The 21588-nt window shown below is 36.1% G+C and overlaps 1 protein-coding gene across 1 annotated transcript in view; it reads right to left on the bottom strand.

The window, feature by feature from the left end:
• The window catches only part of LOC124718679 (tyrosine-protein kinase Fer-like), a 153389-nt gene that overhangs the window by 29852 nt on the left and 101949 nt on the right, over positions 1 to 21588 (bottom strand). Inside the window, exon 6 of the mRNA XM_047244304.1 lies at positions 1313 to 1465. Within this exon, the coding sequence (XP_047100260.1) occupies positions 1313 to 1465 (153 nt within the window). The remainder of the gene's footprint in view (positions 1 to 1312; positions 1466 to 21588) is intronic.

Below are 21588 nucleotides of genomic sequence, written 5' to 3'. Positions count from 1 at the left end.
CAGTTGCCGCTAAATAACGAAAAGTGTGAGGTGATCCACTTGACTTCCAAAAGAAATCCGCTGGAATTAAATTACTCGGTAAATAATACAATTCTCAAGGCTGTCAATTCAACTAAGTACCTGGGTGTTAAAATTACGAACAACTTCAGTTGGAAAGACCACATAGATAATACTGTGGGGAAGGCGAGCAAAAGGTTGCGTTTCATTGGCAGGACACTTAGAAGATGCAACAAGTCCACTAAAGAGACAGTTTACACTACACTCGTTCGTCCCGCGCGGTGTGGGATCCTTACCAGGTGGGATTGACGGAGGACATCGAAAGGGTGCAAAAAAGGGCACCTCGTTTTGTATTATCACGTAACAGGGGAGAGAGTGTGGCAGATATGATAAGCGAGTTGGGATGGAAGTCATTAAAGCAAAGACATTTTTCGTCGCGGCGATATCTATTTACGAAATTTCAGTCACCAACTTTCTCTTTCGAATGCGAAAATATTTTGTTGAGCCCAACCTAGATAGGTAGGAATGATCATCAAAATAAAATAAGAGAAATGAGAGCTCGAACAGAAAGGTTTAGGCGTTCGTTTTGCCCGCGCGCTGTTCGGGAGTGGAATGGTAGAGAGATAGTATGATTGTGGTTCGATTAACCCTCTGTCAAGCGCTTAAATGTGAATTGCAGAGTAATCATGTAGATGTAGATGTGGAAGGCAATGCGCGCCCGCACAAATGTGCCGTCACCGTGGCAAAATTACACAAACTAAGGTGTGAATTGTTGCCACACCTGTCTTATTCGTCTGATATCGCTCCGTCAGACTTCCATCTCTTCCCAAAACTCGAAATTTTCCTTGGTAGACGAAGATTCACTTCAAACGAAGAATTTATTGCCAGAGTTGACAACTATTTTTCAGGCCTGGAGGAAACTCATTTTCGAGATGGGATCAAGGCACAGGAAAATCAAAATGCTTCAAATGGCTCTGAGCACTATGGGACTTAACATCTGAGGTCATCAGTCCCCTAGAATTTAGAACTACGTAAACCTAACTAACCTAAGGACATCACACACATCCATGCCGGAGGCAGGATTCGAACCTGCGACCGTAGCAGTCGCGCGGTTCCGGGCTGAAGCGCCTAGAACCGCTCGGCTACCGCGGCCGGCACAGGAATATCGTTGGACCAAGTACATTAATCTACAAGGAGACTACATTTAAAAAAGAAAAGTTTCAGTGATCTACGTACTTTTTATTCTATTCTGTTCTGAGAACTTTTCAAACCACCCTCGTAATAAAAAACTGATTAAATTTAGAGCAGAGAATACCTTTGAGGCAGTTCCTGGCAGCGAGGTCCCTGTGCACGCAGTTCATGGACTCGAGGTAGCACATACCGTGTGCCACGTCACGGCACATAGCGACCAGCTGGTGAGGAAGCAGCGACCTGCCATTCTTGCGAAGGTACTGACGGAGCTGTCCATCTGCGAGGAAAATCCAGGTATCAGGTGACACACAAGTACTGTAGTTCACTCCATGCAGAGAGGTGGCCCAATTTTCAGCCGTTCTGTATATCCCCCTCCATTAAGGGGGGTAGGACGTCAAACGGGCCGACTTATAGCAGGTGAGGCACCACAGGACATTTTAATTTCCACTGTCTTTACTTTCACAAATAAATTCATAAAAAATTGTCAGCATGACCAAGAAGTATTCAAGATTCACACTGATAGCAGTGGATGTTGAAAAACATAACAAAAGCAATTTGTTTTATATGTGAAATTCGACCATTTTTTCCGTTACCATTGGCTGCATTAATTGCTTTAGGTACACTTTTCTTCATAAGTAAGAGAGATTCTTCAATGAGTTTTCCACAGCATACAAATCGTACTTAAAGGAGTATGAAGCACTAGAATTTATTTAATTTATAAAAAAATGACTGAGTTACTACATTTTAAACTTCATGTTTAGAAAAAACTCAAATTTTATAGTTAATTAGTCCATTTTTACCACAATTTTTAATAGATTTGGAAAATCCTAGAGTTTTGCATTAAGGAGTTTGTGTTTAATAAGCATACCAAGGTTGATAGTAATAGGATATTTATTTTGGCTGCTACATGTACCTAAGTACAGAAAATTGTGTTTTGCGTAAAATGCTCGTGGAAGTTTCTGCTTGTATTTGGCATTCTTTTAGAACTGTCCAGCACCATAAGCAGGTTCTTTTTCGTTTCCAATATCAGTTTCCTTCCTCTTCAAATTCCTATGATGCACTGATTTATCTGCTTTCACTACATGCTCTCTGTCTACCGCATACAAAGCTTTGATACAGTTCACTCCGGGATTAATTCCCATTTTCTCTAATACATATTTCCTGCTTTGCACACCGTCATTAAAACATCAAACTGCGTCATAAACACCAATAGCAAGTGCATTTCTTCCCACAAAAACAGTTTTTGGCAATCTTTCCCATACACATTGGTTAAAACTTTCATTTGGGTTTTGGGTACCACCATGAAGGCATTTCTTCAGTAAGTTTTCATTTGCAAGGTCCCTGAATATAGGTTTGATGGCCTCCATTACAGCAGTTGGTAGAGAATTCCTATGATGATATTCTTCACCACCAGCAATTGACCTTCGGTAGCCAGACCATGATTCACTTCCTTTGGGCATAAGTTGTGGATAGGGTTATTGTCTGTGGACATTTTGTGGAAATATAAGGCCCAAACTGCTTGCTTCATATTTTTCAAGGCATCCTGTGCGATAATATGCCACAAACGAACACAAAACAACACAGCAAAATGAAAATTGTGTCGAAAATCACAGCACCACACTTCACACTTGTCAAAACATAGAACAAACAAAACCAGCGATCAAAACAACGCATGCCCAAAGCAGCAGAGAAAGTATCGATATCGATAGTCCTTTGTTTCACGTATGACTATCTTTGGCACAAATATTACATTAGAATTCTACAGAGCGAAATACACTAAGGTATGACAGAAGAATGCTGTGCAGAGGGGCGTGGCGCTGCAACTTCATACACTTAAGACCAAATTACGTACCTTATAACTCCTCAAATATATATGTTTTATACATCAAATTATTCAAGAAGATGTGCGCTACAAAATAAGCATATTTTTGAAAAATCTATTTTTTTTAATTTTTGACGTCCTATCCCCCTTAACCGCAAACTGTCAATAAGGTTCATTCTCTCTTCAAGTTGCTAGCAGCGATTTACAACTAGACTGCGAGAATCTCCCTCCCACCCGCTGCACTGTTGTCATATTGCGCGGCAGTGTGTTTCATTCACAGGACGACTGAATTGTTGATTCGCTTTTCGATGTTATTTTCTTGTAGCTATATGGCTGTGAGTATGTTTCTGTAAATGCTTTGGTGCGATTTCCGAATAAATACTTTAGGTGACTACAATATACGTGAAGAACTTTGTAAGCAAGCGAGTAGGTTTATTTATTGCTTTTACAATTTTTTCAAACATTGATCCGAAAGTGGGATTCCTATTTTTGACATTTTGAAAGCGCAATAATGATCCGCAGAAGCATGTGTCAGCAAAAGCATTGCACAGGGAATAGTAAATGAAAATATCAGAGGTGTACAAATCTCAGGAAAATCTGGTTTCATGCCGCCTGGAAAGCATCGAAATTGCAAAAAATCTGTAAGAAAAATGGATGGTTTTGACAACGATATATAAAAATGCTCTGAATTTGAAATGTATATGAGTAGAGAATATTCGAGATTACAAAAGCTTGTTTCTAATATGCATGAGAAAATTGGCTTCAAAGCCATCAACTCAAAGCATTTAAAAAGACATTGGTTGCAAGTAAGTTAAGAACAGGGTTTTTATTGAAAGAAGTGACATGGTTGCAACACAAACAACAACCCTCATGAAGATGCACAATGCAAGAGAAGGAGGTAGTTCAAACCGTATTATCTCGATGAAACATGGGTGAATTGGAAAAATTCCATGAATACCTGTTGGTTAATGAGTGATGGTACTGTCGGTTTTAAAAATCCTATGGGAAAAGGGTCTCGGATAATTATTCTCTTCTTCTGATTTTATTGTTGAGAGTAAACCTGTATTTAGATGTAAGAACATAAGCAGTGACTGTTATGCGGAATATAAAGCTCTCAGTTTCAAGAAGTGGTTCAGAGAACAATTTTTGCCATATTTTGCTTCGAATTCGCTCATTGTGATTTCCGCGCCTGTTATCGTTCAGCTATTACAAAGAAAACACGAAATATGAACACAACAAAAGAGCATATTGTGCTCTGGCTTCAAAATAAAAATATTCTGCACAGTTTAGGCCAGACTAGTGACGAACATTTACAGCTCGTTAACGTATATAGGTAACGCGATGGAATGTACAAATTTGGCCTTCTTGCACCTGAATGTGGTCACAGCAATTTTACGTTTGCCCGCACATTACTGTCAGTATAATCCGACAGAATTAATTTTGGCACAGGTTAAAATGTTGTGAGTGCAAGAAACAAAACATTCAAGTTAACAGACACTGAATCGCTTGTGGACGAAGTAACATACAACGTCTCCCTTCAGTGTGGGTACGCTGTGTGTGGCACACTGAAAAGCTTTGGAAAGAAGACGCTGATAGGGAGATGAAGATGGATAAATGCCTTGAACCCATCATACTAAATGTACAGTCAAGTGGTTCACACACGCCCTCTGATAGCAGTAACGTTGGTCTTATGATATAAACTTTGGAATAAGTGAAGTAATGCCGTTTCTTGGTTTTAAAGACTTACGCTATCAAAAATATGTTCATCAACATATCATTGCATACATATTACATGGGAACTTAATAACCTATACTGATTAGGAATTTGTTTCCTATGAAGTATGTAGACTATAATTTTCAACATGTTGCCCAAGGAGAATTTAAGCTTTCGCCAACGTGCTGTACACTCTATTTACCGGAGAGAGCACGGCTGGATAAAAACGTCAGAAACTCTGATATTGCTACAAGTGAACCCCTGCCGAGATATAGGTGCTTTCCGACGTTATCGGTCGAAATTCCCTCGAGTTATTCACAGAAGATGGCTAATTGTTTGCTTTTCCAATGGATTATAAAAAGTGTCTTTCACCATAATGTCGAAGGAGTCAGTTTACACTTGTAATGCCCGTTGAAAGCGAAAAATATGACAACACATTAATAATTTTTACGATAATCTTTTACTCTCGTGTCTGCTACCAGTAATTCTTTTTTTATACAGATTGATTTACATTTAACTGCAATCAGACAGTTTCATATACACGTATTTAAAAAATTATGTGCAGTACAATCAGCTGTCAATCATATGCACTGATTTAGAGTTAAGTTAATTTTCTTGTGTATTACAATTTTTACTTATAATACAGACCAAATCGCAATAAATTACAATTGTCGCAACCACCTTCGAATATCTTCACATCAGACAACCGACATTTTTGGAAAAATTGTACTTGTCGTCCTCACAAAGCTATGTCGACTATTCTCTCCTTCCAATGTCACACAGACAAATGTTGTGGAGTGGTAGATGGAACATCAAGATGTGGAGTAAGATTTCTCTCTTGTAGGCGATTGACTGAAATAGGTTTTAAAATGTATTCTTCTCCTCGTAGATTTGAAAATATTATATGATGTACCATAGCTAACTGTTGATTGCAGCATCACAGTTCGGCAACACAGACTTCGTTTGCCTGCTCTCTGTCACCACACATGCACAAACTCTTCCCCTCCAGGCTTGCCCACCCCTCCGCCTCAATGTACACAAGCGCCTTCCTATTTGACACAGACTATAACAGATGTAAACATATCGATAACTCTCAGAGCAGCGCCAGAGGCGAAGAGCAGTGATGTTGGGCGCGCACTTGATGGGTCAACACGAAGGTGTGCGATAAGCTGCACAGATGGTAGCTAAGGCGTCCCAAACTGAGCGCTCTGATATGAAGGACCGACCGCTGGAAAGGTTTATTCAGTCATGACATAAACACCTTCCACCTTATAGCAACAAATTAAGCTGATAGCAACTGGTCAATACGAACCTGACAATCTAAATGCTTGCATGACAATGGTGAATAACATATTGCGACATTCTTTCAGATATCTCCGTTGTCTCCTGTACTGGCCAACCAGTCGAACAGGTGCAGTGGTTAGCAGCTTGGACTCAAATTCAGAATGAAGATGGTTCAAGCCCACATCCGGCTATCCAGATGTGGGCTTTTTATGATTTCTGTAAATCACTCCAGGCAAGTGCCAGAATGGTTTTTTTCAACAGGCATGACCAGTCGCCATCTGTGACACAACCTGAGTTTGTGCCATAATGACCTCAATGTCGACGGACATTAAACCCAATCTTCCTTCCTTCCTGTATAGGGCATATCACACACTGAAGAACCAAAAAATATCACCGCCAGCTTCATAGCTTCTTGGTTCAGCAAGCCACCACCCTCCACATCCTGTGACGAGTCATTGACATCTGATATCTGGTTGGCCGCTCGTGGTTTGATCGTTCTTCAACCACTTTGGATACTCCCTTTGTCAGAAAAGTTCCAGGACAGGTACAGAAAAAAATAGAATATTTCACTTACAAAGTAGTGAACCTAGATCCTATCGAAGGTTCTCCATACACAGTTGCAAACGTTTCTGGAGGTATTAGAAGCAAGCAGGGGAATTTTCAAACGTGCTGCTTGTAAGCCTGTTGGGCGTCTGCGGTATCTCGCTGAAGGTTTCCTTTCAGGTGCTTTTCACTCACAAGAACAAGAAAAATCGCAAGACGAGAGGTCCGGCGAATACAGCAGATGTGGGATGGCAATAACAGAATGTGTGGCCACATACTCGGTGACAGATAAAGCAGTTCAGGATCTTGGATTATCATGCAGTAGGAACCAGTGCTAAGTATGCCACAATTGAGGACGTGTCTTCGAATTGCCCAATGCAAATGTTTCGAGACTTCTATGTAAAGAGTTTGGTTCACTGATTTCGAGGAACATATTCATGGCGAACTAATCCTTCACTAACAAAGAATGTGATCACCATTGTCTATGTTGTCAAAGGGTGTCGTTTGATTCTTTTGGAGGCTGGTGATCTAGGGCTCCACCATTCAGCACTTAGGCGCTTGTGGGAGGGTCATACTGGTTTCACCAACTTTCATCTCCAGCGGCTTTGAAAGAAATGTTGGATCCCTTCTGGCTATATCCAGTAGTTCAGTAGAAATTTTTCATCCTTGCTTTTTCTATTCATTTGTTAGTGTGTGACAGACGAGTTTTACATTAATTTTTCGAGTAGCATATATATATATATATATATATATATATATATATATATATATGAGAGTTCTGGACTAAAGAGCGTATCTTTTAAAAATTCCCTGTTTTGAAACCAAGATTTTAGTTTTGCTGTATCCCCCATTCAAAAATATATCTTACCCACAAAAAACTCCAGTTCATTAAAAAAATTAATTTTTTACTTAAAATTTAACATTCAACAAACTAAATTTATTCAGTTAAAAATATAAAAACATACAAAAATTCTAAAATTTATTGAACTTCAATAACATGTTTTGAATGATCTTTATTTTGTTTTTCTACTACTGTACATAAAATTTAATCCAACAATTTTCTCTAATTTATTATCACCTTCAGAAATGATTTTAATATGATGATCTGAAGGAGTAATTTTATATTTATAATGTAAAAGTAAAAATTTTTTCAATTTTTCGTTACCAAAATTTCGGTTTCTCAATTGTTGTAAAATTAATTTTTTTCGGTTCAGTTAATCTACTGAACACTTCTGCATAAATATTATTACAGTTCTTAAGTTCACTTACATTTTCAATGCTACCATTCATGTCTACTTCATTTTGCTTTTATTTATGTAGAAGAAATGTAGATTTTTCAGATTTGTAAAAGTTGAAAATACTGAATTATTGAAACTGAAAATTTCAGAAAATTGCTATTTTCAATTTCAAAAAGTTAGTATTTTCAAAAATTTGGATTTTCGAAAAATTAAATATTTATCAAAGGTTTTAATTTCTAAAAAATAAAATTCTTCACTTTTGGTTTCCTATACTTTTCCAACAGTACTTCAAAAGAAATGTAAACATGAAGATAACATTTCTACAACTTTTTCTAACTTTTGATTCGTATATTTATTCTTGTTCTAGTTCAAGTGAACATGTTTGTTCATATTTAACAACAGAAACACGAACTTCCATACTTTTAACATTGTTTTCTTTTCTTTTAAGGGTGTACTATCATCATTATTACCAACTCAGAACAGAATCTTCTTGATCTTTTCTTGAACTCCAAGTGAATTATTCCTTTAAAATCCAAAAAAATATTTCTAATAATACTAATAGATAAAGTATATCTTTCTTTTTCAATCTAACCACTCCCTTACATAGTTAATAAATTTACTTGAATAAGAATTGATGAGGGAACAAGTGAATATTCATTTCTGGACAAAATTTTGGTTCCTTTTTTAATTTAATATCATTGAACAACTTTAACATCTAAGTATCAATTATTTAATATTTGATTTACTATCATAGCTGAAAAATCTGTTCCATCCATGTGAGAACATCAAATGCCATATGACGTTGTTAATATGTAGGTAGATCCAACCTTCACCAATGTTAATGTTAATTACTGTTACCTTCTTTGGACAATTTGAATTATTTTTTGCTTCCTCATTAACAGGAAGTGAGTAAAATTTATAACTCTCATGTTCATTCATCATTTATTAACGAAAAAAATTAGTAAGAGATTTTAAAAATTACTTTTACACAAGACCGTTCAAGTCAATCAAATTATCATTTTCGTCAATTAAAGCAATTTCTAAATTTTAAAAACTATAAAACACTGAAATACACTCCTGGAAATTGAAATAAGAACACCGTGAATTCATTGTCCCAGGAAGGGGAAACTTTATTGACACATTCCTGGGGTCAGATACATCACATGATCACACTGACAGAACCACAGGCACATAGACACAGGCAACAGAGCATGCACAATGTCGGCACTAGTACAGTGTATATCCACCTTTCGCAGCAATGCAGGCTGCTATTCTACCATGGAGACGATCGTAGAGATGCTGGATGTAGTCCTGTGGAACGGCTTGCCATGCCATTTCCACCTGGCGCCTCAGTTGGACCAGCGTTCGTGCTGGACGTGCAGACCGCGTGAGACGACGCTTCATCCAGTCCCAAACATGCTCAATGGGCGACAGATCCGGAGATCTTGCTGGCCAGGGTAGTTGACTTACACCTTCTAGAGCACGTTGGGTGGCACGGGGTACATGCGGACGTGCATTGTCCTGTTGGAACAGCAAGTTCCCTTGCCGGTCTAGGAATGGTAGAACGATGGGTTCGATGACGGTTTGGATGTACCGTGCACTATTCAGTGTCCCCTCGACGATCACCAGTGGTGTACGGGCAGTGTAGGAGATCGCTCCCCACACCATGATGCCGGGTGTTGGCCCTGTGTGCCTCGGTCGTATGCAGTCCTGATTGTGGCGCTCACCTGCACGGCGCCAAACACGCATACGATCATCATTGGCACCAAGGCAGAAGCGACTCTCATCGCTGAAGACGACACGTCTCCATTCGTCCCTCCATTCACGCCTGTCGCGACACCACTGGAGGCGGGCTGCACGATGTTGGGGCGTGAGCGGAAGACGGCCTAACGGTGTGCGGGACCGTAGCCCAGCTTCATGGAGACGGTTGCGAATGGTCCTCGCCGATACCCCAGGAGCAACAGTGTCCCTAATTTGCTGGGAAGTGGCGGTGTGGTCCCCTACGGCACTGCGTAGGATCCTACGGTCTTGGCGTGCATCCGTGCGTCGCTGCGGTCCGGTCCCAGGTCGACGGGCACGTGCACCTTCCGCCGACCACTGGCGACAACATCGATGTACTGTGGAGACCTCACGCCCCACGTGTTGAGCAATTCGGCGGTACGTCCACCCGGCCTCCCGCATGCCCACTATACACCCTCGCTCAAAGTCTGTCAACTGCACATACGGTTCACGTCCACGCTGTCGCGGCATGCTACCAGTGTTAAAGACTGCGATGGAGCTCCGTATGCCACGGCAAACTGGCTGACACTGACGGCGGCGGTGCACAAATGCTGCGCAGCTAGCGCCATTCGACGGCCAACACCGCGGTTCCTGGTGTGTCCGCTGTGCCGTGCGTGTGATCATTGCTTGTACAGCCCTCTCGCAGTGTCCGGAGCAAGTATGGTGGGTCTGACACACCGGTGTCAATGTGTTCTTTTTTCCATTTCCAGGAGTGTATTTATGGGATAATTTGGTTACAAATTAAAGCTTCAAAAAATTCTGCATTTGGTTTCAATGAAAAAATAAGATTAGTTACTGTATCAAAATGACCATTATGTTTAAGAAATATTCAGTCAGATAAATTAACATTAATAATTATTAATTCAAATGGAACAGTTTCATAAACATCATAAGCAATTTTTTCATTAATTTCAAATTATTTTCGGCAATTTGATTATTAAATCCTGAAGTTTCAGCAACTGAATCACTATAAAAAAATTTGCCTTCTGTAATGTGTATATCGGGTTTTCTGATTGAATAGATTTTTCCAAATTTTTCAAACTTTATTGGGCAACAATTATTTGTATTGATTTTTCGTTAGTGTATAATTTATTATATTTTGATGTACTATTTGCAGTTAAAAATGTTGAATAAAAATCAACTAGTGAAACATTTTTGTAAGACCCTTTTATTGGAATAGTTAATATTTATTAAGAACAGATGAATTATCACTAAACTGTATTAATTAATCATTTCTATTAATAAAACTTGGGAATCAAAAATAAGAATTCGAGAAAACAACTGAAAAATAAAAATCGTAACTTTTACCAAATTCTACTCAGTGTTCAATAATAGGACGAAGTGGTTGTAGAAAAGCAACACTAATGATCGATAATTATATTCTAGCACTGGCAAGGTTAAACTGGAGTAATATTAATCATTTTTACATTAACAAATACGTCAAGAATTTATAAAAAGATTCAAAAAGTAGAATATAAAATTATAAAATAATTACTACTTCCATTGGAAATAGTGATGAAATTATTCCATTAGTTGAATGTGAAAAAAATTAAGTTGTAGTTTTTGATGCTTTCATTCATGAAAATCAAGATATGGTTACAGATTACTTTACTTAAGGTGGGCACCAAGGAATAGATTGTTTATATTTAAGTCAAACATATTCAAAAATACCAAAACAATTTCCTTGAGTTATTTTAAATTTTAAAAATATTTTTAGGGAAGATAATAAAATTTAAATTATATTTAATATGAATTTGTTAGTGATGATTTGCAATTCATCACTTTAAAAAAATATGTACTAAATGTTGGAATAGAGAAGAATTTGGTTTTATGTCAATGAATGGGAAAATAAATTAATGGTAGTGAATATAGAGAAAAAACTGAAGTTTTTTTAAAGTTTGAACACACAAATGTTGAACATAAAAGCATTGAACTTCAAAAAGTTGAGTAAAATGATGAACATAAAAATAAATTGATTATTGTTTTTTATCCTTAAAAAGGTTTTTCAAAATACAAGCCAGAGTTTCTTAAAAACGATGAATGAGTCAAAACTAAAAGACAAATAAACAGAAGAGTTAAACATGGAAAAAATAACAAAGAATAGAATATGAGACATATTAAAAGGAAGATTAGCCAGTTATCGATGCAATCGAATAACATAAACAAGGAATTGAGGTTTAGGAGATAATGTGTTAAATGCTTCTTAAGAAAATAGAGAAGCTGGAAAAGAAATGGCTCCTTATAACCCATATTATTTAGAAGATTTTAACGATACTCCACAATTAAACAATTTGATGGTGGTAAGATGGATTGTACATTATGTGAATCGGAAATAAATAATTTGTTAGAGAATAATGAAAAAGAAAGAAAAAAATTAAAAACAAAGATGTTAAGAAAATAAATATATTTGAACGAATTCTATAACAGATGTAAATCACAATGAAGAGAACTTTTGGATTAAGTCCTGCAGCTGATTGTAAACATGTTGGTAATTTTCCAGTTAAATTCAATTGTGATAATGTACTACTAGCAATAAAGTATATGATACTACAGATGGTTTAATTAATGTTTTAACTGGAAAACAAATTACTATGGGATATGTAGGTAACGAATTTTATTCTGTTGAATTTTTCAAATGTATGACTAAAAAGCTAACAAATTGATAAAGAAACTTATTGGAAAGTATTTCCTAGTTTTTCAGAAGGATATCTAAGGGTTCATTACAAACAGTGAACATTTAATTGAAAGCCATACACAAAAACCAACCAAACATATTTGGATGAAAAGTACTCTCTGCTTAATCAATATATTCTAAATAAATCATGTTGAAGAATTCGCTAATATAAAATTAAAAAAGTAAAAATCTTGTAATAACAAAGATGTTAACAAAATGATTTAGTGATTTTATTATGATAGATAAATGGGGTTTTCTTATTTAATCGGATTTTTGGAAAAAGTGACAAATATGGGGAAGGATTAGTTAAAAACGTTTATCAATAAATTGCTATTTGAATGATATATTCCTGGAATGACATTAGAAAAAGGTATACCTAGAAATGTTAAACGAATAAGCCAACTAGATTAAGCTTGTAGAAAACAAGATATTGTTCATAGAGGAAATAAAGCACTTCAGTTAACTGGAATTCAAGGAACATACTATAGTGATTCTTCAATCAGTGAAAAATTAGAGGCAACAGCTGTTCGAGGAATAATGTACGGAAAATGTTTAAATGTTGATGATAAGGAAATGGGCTTATATTTTTTTAATAATATTCCTACTGTGTGTAAATGAACAATGTTAAGGTTCATTATATTGAACTTCCAAATGTAAAATAAAACAAAAATTTATTAAAGTCAAATTAAAAACTGATCAGTTGTTAGGTATTGATAGTTTTATAACCAATGCACAAAAACTTCATAGATGGAAAAACCTGTTGAAAATTTGCTTATTACATTTGATACTACCGATGTAAAACAAATTGTTGAATATTTAATGAAAAAAGAAACAAAACATGAAAGTAGATTTTCACCAATTTTCCTTGTTGCATTAGATGGAATTGGTTCATTAACTGGTGATGCAGCTTTAAATGCAAAATCAATTCATGATAATCAAAGAAAATAATGAATTGGAAGAAGAAAGAAAAGAAATCTACTAATGGAAAATAGGTGTAAATGTTTGAAAAAAGTAAGAGAGATTTCACAAAAGCAATCAAAAAATTTAATAACCCATAATCTAATTTTAACAAAGATTTACTTAAATAATTAAAATTAAGTATTTTTGTGGTGTTTTTTATTTATGAATTACCTGATAAACGAAAAATTTTGGATGAGTATTATTATATTTAGATAAATCTCATTATATTGGCAGCCAGTGCAATTGAAATTATAAGAATAAAGGTATAAAACTCGTTTTTGTTTCATTTGTAGGAAAAACACCAAAACAACTAGTAAATTATTTAGGAATAAATAAATTGTATTATAATGTTGAAAGAATTTAAAATTATAATGAACTTACTTGTGGTACCTTACGTCAATTTATTTTAAATGTATTATAAGTTTAATCATATTATTCACTTAGTAAACAGATATATATGGAAATAAGTTATATGCTAACTCGAGGGCAATTTTTATAAAATCTAAAGTTTTCAATAATTAGAACAAAAATAAAAAATGAATTTTCAAAATTTGAAAAATTTCAATCAAATATCACTAAATTTCGATCAAAAATGAAAAACAGGCAGTCCAAAAGTAAATACATCAACAGAGTAATGAATAACAACCAATAAAAATATAAAATACTCAATAAATGAAAAAATAGAACTATTACTACAAACATTACCAAATAAACTTAATATGTCGAAAGTTTTCAGTCATCTGTATATCCAAGATTAAAGGGACCAATCATGTAGTTTCAGAAATAAATATCTAACTTTTTTATTTATTAAAAATCATATTGCTTTCAAAAGTAGAAGAATAGTAAATGTAACTGGCCCAACTGATAAAAAGTTGAATAAATATTAGAATAAAACAAAACTATCAAATTACTTTTCAAAAAAGTGAAGTAGAAAAAGCTTTATTCAGGTTACTACTCCAAACGAGATCTAACTCCATATTGAAATGAGTTAAGTAATATTGTTCAGAAAGTGTATGATAAACAAATAATTAAATTTGGTTTGTGATTTTTGTGGGTCGGAATATCAATAAAGAATTATTTATTATTGTTTGTATGTGACCTAAGTCTACCAAATCAATAAAAATAGTGTACAAATCAAATTTTCTGGTTATTAGCTTAGAAGATTCTATTGCAGTTGATGTAAAATTAATTATATTATGTGAAATAATTTAAGACTAAAACATTTTTTGTCTATATAAATGACAATCACATCCACTATTTGAAGTGTAATACATTTTCTGAAACACATAATCTTCATAGAACAAGACTTAAGAAAACAAAACAAAGAACTGAAGCATCTGTTCAATTTGTGGTACAAAAAAAGTTGTTAAAACATTGCAGTTAATTGATTACATATTCATTAAGAAATTATAAATTAATGAATCGAAATCAATGCAAAAAAATTTACAAAAAATGTAATTTCAATTTTAACAGCTAATTTATAGTAAGCTGTCTTAGTCGAAATGGATTCATGGTACATTAGACTGAATAAAAAAAGTAATAATGAATATAAATGTTTGCTAATTATTATTGACATATTTTAAAAATTTGCTGGGCCATTCCAGTTAAAGTTGGAACAGGTAAAAATACAGTTGAAGTTTTTGAAAAATTATACAAGTGGAAAAAAATAAAAAAATTTACAAACATAATGGTAAAGAATTTTATGATAAAGCATTTGAAGGATTAAAAAAATTTAATATTTACCCTTATTTAACTATTACCGAATTAAAAGCATCTGTTGTTGAATGATTTATTATGCTATTAACAGAAAATTGTGTCGAATCATTTATTTTACAAGAAAATTATAAATGGGTTAATTTAGTTAACTTGATAGCTCAAATAACACAAATAATCAACAATAAAATGAAATCAGACATGTAAACCACGAAAATGAAAAAAATCTTATTGAAAAACTTTTAATTAAGAAACTTGTAAGTTACTAAAACCAAATTTAAAGTTTGAAAAAGTATGCTTAGCAAACTGATCAAAAGAAACATTTGAAACAAACAATGTTAAACCTTTAGAATATAATAATCCATATAACAATGAGTAGAAATAAAATTATCTAATATAATTGATTCTGTATAAATGGAGTTCGTTATTGAAAATTTAATCTTGTTGGTATTGGATGGTAATTATTTTCTTAAAGAAGAAAGAACATTTTTGATATTAAAACAAAAGTTAATAAAAATGACCCAATGTCAGAATTATTTTAGAATTTTAACTTTGATTTTAAGACTTTTAGTTTATTAGATTTATATAAAAATCGTTATAAACAATATTTAAAATTTATTAATGGAAAAAGTATTTAAAAATTAATTTCATATTTTGAGGAAATTTATAATTAAATCACAAAAATTTCTTTTCAGGAAAAATTTGTCAAAATTACGAAATAATACGTCAACCAATAATATCCAATATATTTTTCATTCTTTTGATAAATTTGAAAAATTAGGTTCATAATTAATTCTAAATAATTCCTCATAAATAATTATCAACATTTGTTTATCCTTAAATATTAGATTTTTATTTTTAAGATATAAAAAAGACTCTATTAACATGTAATTAAATTCATTAAATTCTTATTCTTAATAATAAAAATAATTTTTTTGTATTTAAATGTAAAATGTTAATAAAATGATTAGTCCATTGTGTAAACAAGAAAAAATTAACGAGGAACTAAAAATAACAAGGATGCATATGCCTTAGAATTAGTTGTATTGATTGTACAAAAAAGAAACAAAATAACTATAGAGAAAGTAAGTCAAAACATATAAAAGAATTTATCACTAACTTGAATACAAACACATTTACTTCAAAAATTGTGAAAAGGAAGTAAAAAATTTCTTCTGCATATATTCATAGATTTGGTGGTTGAAGGAAATAGAAAAAAGCTTGCGATTAGGAAAAAAGGAAAAGAATTGTCGACAAGTTCAATTTTTTTGGCTAATCCTTTTATAAAAGATATATGAAAAGACAACAAAAATTACCCTATCATGAAAAAATATTATAAAACATTTTTTAACTAAGATCACATTTTAAGGTTTTTACTTTAATTTGTTAGATGTTTTATTTTATATTCTCTATATAGTAAAGCACTTATTCCCTCCTCTAATATAATACATTTATCATCATCAGATTTTATAAAAATTTTACTATATTCAACTACAGACAATTCGTGTTTAAATAATTTATTTAATTTTATTTTGTTGTCTGTACGTTTTTATAATCATCAAAACTAATTACACTTTCTCAAACAGATTTTTCAGTATTTTAGATTTTATATTCTTTTTCATCTACTCAATAAGCATACATTTTTGATCTTAAACTAATGTGCTCTTGCATAATATTTCCACCATTTTCATTTTTCTTGAAACTTCCTTGTTTACTTGTGTAATTTTAAATCTTATTTTTCGCATAATCACTTGTGTCCACGGTATGTGCTGTAGACAGGCCACCAGCTCTGGGATCGTCTTGCACTGAATCTCTGCCTTCGCGCGACTTTTTATGCAACTCGAAATACGACTTTTTGAGAGTGCTTTGCCCACATATGCTTCCTTAATCAATGTCCACGCTTCACTAGAGGTTTTCCCAAGCATAACACAGAACTTAACTTTCTGCTCTTTGTTCACAATCAGCATTGACTATGTCACTCCAAACAGTGGTTGCTATGCACAGCCCTGCCACCTAATGAATTTGTACAGAAACATGGCCAAGATCATTTCTAGGATCACACATACCATGTAACAAAGTGCTGTAAATTCAGGAAAAAAACCTGTCCTAGAACTTTTGTGACAAAGGCAGTATATGCTCACGACAGCAACATGCGAACAGCTGATCAGCTTCGACTTTTCCGAAATGTTCGTTCTCAAGTATCAGACCATAACAATATGTGTTTTATCAAAGTTGCTTATGTCAGTGTATTTCCCCATTTGCCTCCCACACTGGCGACGGAATGATCCCCCATTTGTCTCCACTCTGCTCGCATACTTTTCCTTGTCATGTTACACGGCCACAAAGCGAGCAGTGGGTGGACAGTGGTCATAATGGTTTGGCTCATCAGTGCATGGAGTTACAAAAACTGACACTAGTGGAACTATACGAGAACTTGAATAAAACGCTTGTACTATATAATACAAACATGCAATTTCAAAGATCATTATAACTTTGTTGCTGCCAGCTGGCAGTGGATGCAATATCAAATACTGCCCTGCCTAGTGCAAAGGTATTTGACTGTAAACGTTTTCGTTTTGGGACTGATACTCATATCCGAGTTTTAATTTTTCTCCTGGGTTTCCATTACTGCATGGCAGTTCAAGTATGGAGACGCCTATGTTGGCTTAGCAGACCAATTCTGGTGCGAAACATGCAGCCACATAACATTACACATAACAGAAGATGAAAGGCATGGCTGCACCTGGCGAAGTTTGCATTTCTGACGTTTCTCATTTTCCTGCCACTTCAGAGGAGCCTACGTGGGCTCACTTCACTATACAAAATTTGTCGAGGCAGTTTGTTGTTGTTCATCCGTCCGTCATACTCAGTCCATCTGAGTTGGTGACCAACAACTATGGCTTCTATACAATACATCTTTGCCTTCTAATGAAGCGTAGTGTTTGGTGTGAAGTTGCCCAGCTCGATGTTCATAATGTACCTATGCTTGTGATGGTTGAAGCATTCTAATTTCTTAAGATCATGGCGATATGGCCTCCAGCTATCACAACCATAGATTAGGGGAGAAACAACTGCTTGATACACCATCAGTTTGGTGCATAGTGTCAGCTATTTATTCAGGAAGACCCAATGTAGGAGACGTCCAAAAGCAACATATGTGGCACACATCGTGTTCTCCATGTGCTTTCACAGCAAGGAGTTAGTTCATAATATACTTTCTAGATAGAGAAACTGATCTACTTGTTCCAAAGGTGTGCTCAAATAGAGACATTTAGATCCAGAAAGGCAGTTACAGGATCTGGCTATGCTAGTACATTTGTCTTTTTGATGTTGATGGTCATGCCAAACTGTTTATGTGGTGTACCAAAACAATTTACAGTTGCAGCTTTGTGGGTGTGTGAGTTGGAGTACCATTGTCATCAGTGTACCGTAGTTCAGTTACTTGAGTGAAGCTTGTGAACGTTTTAGAGCGCAGTCTGGACTTATTAAATAGTCCACTGACCAATTTGTATTTAGTTTCCACTCTTGCATTCTTTACAGACCTACGTCTCCTGAAGCATGGCTGCTATGTACAGAGCAAACAACTTTGGAGTGAGGACACATCCTTTCAGTTCGTCAGAAATTCGGAATTTGTCAGATGTACCATTAAGGTATAGCACTTGCCCAGACATATCGTCATGGAAAGCTTGAATCAGTTTAACAAAGTGTTCAGGGCAGCCAAAACGTTTTAAGATCTCCCAAATAGTTTCTCTGGGCACTATATCAAAGGCGTTTTTCTAGCTCACAGGGAGCAAGTAGTAAAGATTTATGTTGTTACCTGCACTTATACTGCAGTTGTGCACAGACGATCGCATTAATAGTTCCTCCATAGGGGCGACATCTGCACTGAGATTCTAGAAGTACAGTCTCGGAAAGAGTCTGGAGCCGATTCAACACAATTGTAGTAAAAATTTTACCAGCCATCCAGAACATGAATATGTCACAGTAGTTATCACATATGTTTCGATCGCCCTTCTTACAGATGCTGATAACTGTTTGTCTACTATATGACGTTTTCGTCCTCACGTAAATAGAGTCAAACTTCACAGAATACCTTAACAAGAAATGCAACACTTACTTAAGCATGTCAAATACTGTAATTTAATGAATACTTGTAACTCTTTGGGACATATTCCAGCTGTCATACCCGCACTTGGGTACAATGCGGCCTTCATCAATGTACTGAGTTACTGTTTCAGTCGCACCCACATCATCTCACGACATATGACGAGAGTATACAGTTCGCTGTCCAAGTGCTTCAACCTTATCAATGGGATTGCTGCATATTTGATTTTTTTAAAACCATCAGACAAAACTGAGGCATGGCTGGTTCATGCTATGCATTGGACTAAACCTTGGTTGCTATTCTATGTTTAGTCTCACGCAGTTATCGTGATTATGCTGTTATCCTCTCTTTCCGTGGGTAGCATTAGCGGTGTGTATCGATTTCCCACCTTGGACTACCTTCGGCCTGGCGCTTATAGTTCCTGGCTGGGCTGTGTGCGGGCGGTTGGTCGGTTGGTGTGGAGCAGCGAGGAAATCTCCACAGCGCGTAGTTGGGCCGGGCCTGCTGGCGACCTCTATGCGGTGTCGGAGTGTGTGGTGCTGTTCCCATTGCTATGAGGTTCGTGGCTCACCGATCCTGGACATGAGAGTTGAGTTTTCACTTAATCTACCAGCAAGTCACGATTGTTCACATTGTGTCGTTTGGAGTTCGTTGTCGGCTGTTGGGATATTCCTGCAAGCAACAATGTCTGTTTTCAAGTTGGCAAATTTAAGCCACCCTCCGGTGGAGTTTAACTGTACTTGGGTATTTGAATTGAAGTGCACCAGCAGAATCTTCTGCCTTGTGGCCGTTAACGTTCTGGTTACCTGCCCTGGCCATTGATGTAAATTTAGGCAGTGTAGTTTCCTCATTGTGTTGCCGCTGTCCAGCATGGTATGTAGTTTGACAGCTCAATGTTTAATTGGTTGTAGGCGCCAATACCTTCTACGTTGTTCCATTGAACTGCCTGTTGTGTGCTGGTCGGGTGAAGCAGAGGTTATCTTGTCGGTCGGTCCGTTGACTGTCTGTCAGTTGAGTTGTCGTCGTCAGATCGACAATGATTGGGCCGACTGCCTGTCTCACCTAAGCGAGCATTAGTGTTTGAATTCCAGGCCGACCCTCAGAACTTCTGAGTGCCGTTGAGTGTACTGCCTTTTCTTGTTTGTTCTTGTTGTTTGTACTTGTATGGCTCCTAGACGATTTTTAGATTAAAGTTGTTTTGCTCTTAAACTGTAGGATTCTTTAGGCCTTCAGCCGATTTTGAATTTAAGTTGTTTGCTCTTCATGTGTCAGATTCTTTGGGCCTTTAGCCTAATTAAGCAACTGTTTTATGATAAGGCTTTGCCTTTTAAATTTCTGATTTTGGTTGTGCTTTATTGGCTTTTAGCCGTTTTTAAATTAAAGCGGTCTTGCCCTTAAGGCATGAGATTGCATTGCACATCCAAATGGTTCTAAGCACTATGGAACTTAACATCATTTCCCTAGACTTAGAAAGTACTTAAACCTAACTAACCTAACGACATCACACACATCCATGCCAAAGGCAGGATTTGAACCTGCAACTGCAGCAGCAGCGCGGTTCCAGACTGAAGCGCCTAGAACCGCTCGGTCACATCGGCCGGCTACGGCGCATTCAGCCGCTAATTAAGTTCCAATTTTAAAGCTGTGTTTTTTTTTTAATTTCTTGGCTCTTGTAATGTTTGATCAAATAAAAGGTTGTGTGCTCGAGGTTGTATGCTCGAGTGTAAGTGACAGCCACTTCTTTTGGTCCCTTTCCACAACTTAAACTATCTGTCCTGTGCTGCGGGTTTAGCAGGGCGTTTCAAAAACAAACCAGAAGTTACAAAGTAATTGGTATGACGCGCAACCACGGAATGATTCATTAATTGCGACTAGTTTCATGACATCTGGTGACCTTTCTGACCAAGGTATGGTTTGCCAAGCACGGACACAAGCAGTAGACACTCACGGCATGTGGGAGTGAGCATTATCTTGCTAAAATGTAAGGTCGGGAAGACTTGCCACGAAGGGCAACAAAACATGATGTAAAATATCGTTGACATACCGCATGCTGTAACCGTGCCAAGGATGACAATCAAACTGGTCCTGTTGTGGAAAGAAATAACAGCTCAGACCGTCATTTCTGGTTTCCAGGGCTTGTGGTGGGCGTCAGTCAGGTCGATATCCCACCGCTGCCTGGAGAGTCTTCAGACACATCTTCGCTAATGATCAGGGCTCATATCGAATGAATGAGATTCCAAGATGAATGTGCTCTACACCACTGAAAACGAGCTTGCTGGTGTATGGAGGTCAATGGTAGTCGCCCCCTTTCTGTGAGCACCTATTAATGGTCCTTGGGGTGAATGAAGCAACAGCTGTGCGTCATATCGACGATGATGATGAATCTGGATCTCTGAGTGGCTCTTTGACGATTTGCTCGGTCCTCCATTGTGTCGTCTCTCTAGGTCGAGGGCTTCCTTCTTGAGACTTGATCGCGCATGGTTCATCCCTTCTTGTCAACATGATTGAATAGTAGCATCGCTCCAACTCCAATGTTGAGCAATTCGGCCATTACTCTTTGAGCCCTTT

The sequence above is a fragment of the Schistocerca piceifrons genome, chromosome 10 (genome assembly GCF_021461385.2).
Source record: "Schistocerca piceifrons isolate TAMUIC-IGC-003096 chromosome 10, iqSchPice1.1, whole genome shotgun sequence".
Lineage (NCBI taxonomy): Eukaryota > Metazoa > Arthropoda > Insecta > Orthoptera > Acrididae > Schistocerca > Schistocerca piceifrons.
This window is presented reverse-complemented; position numbering and strand designations above follow the sequence as displayed.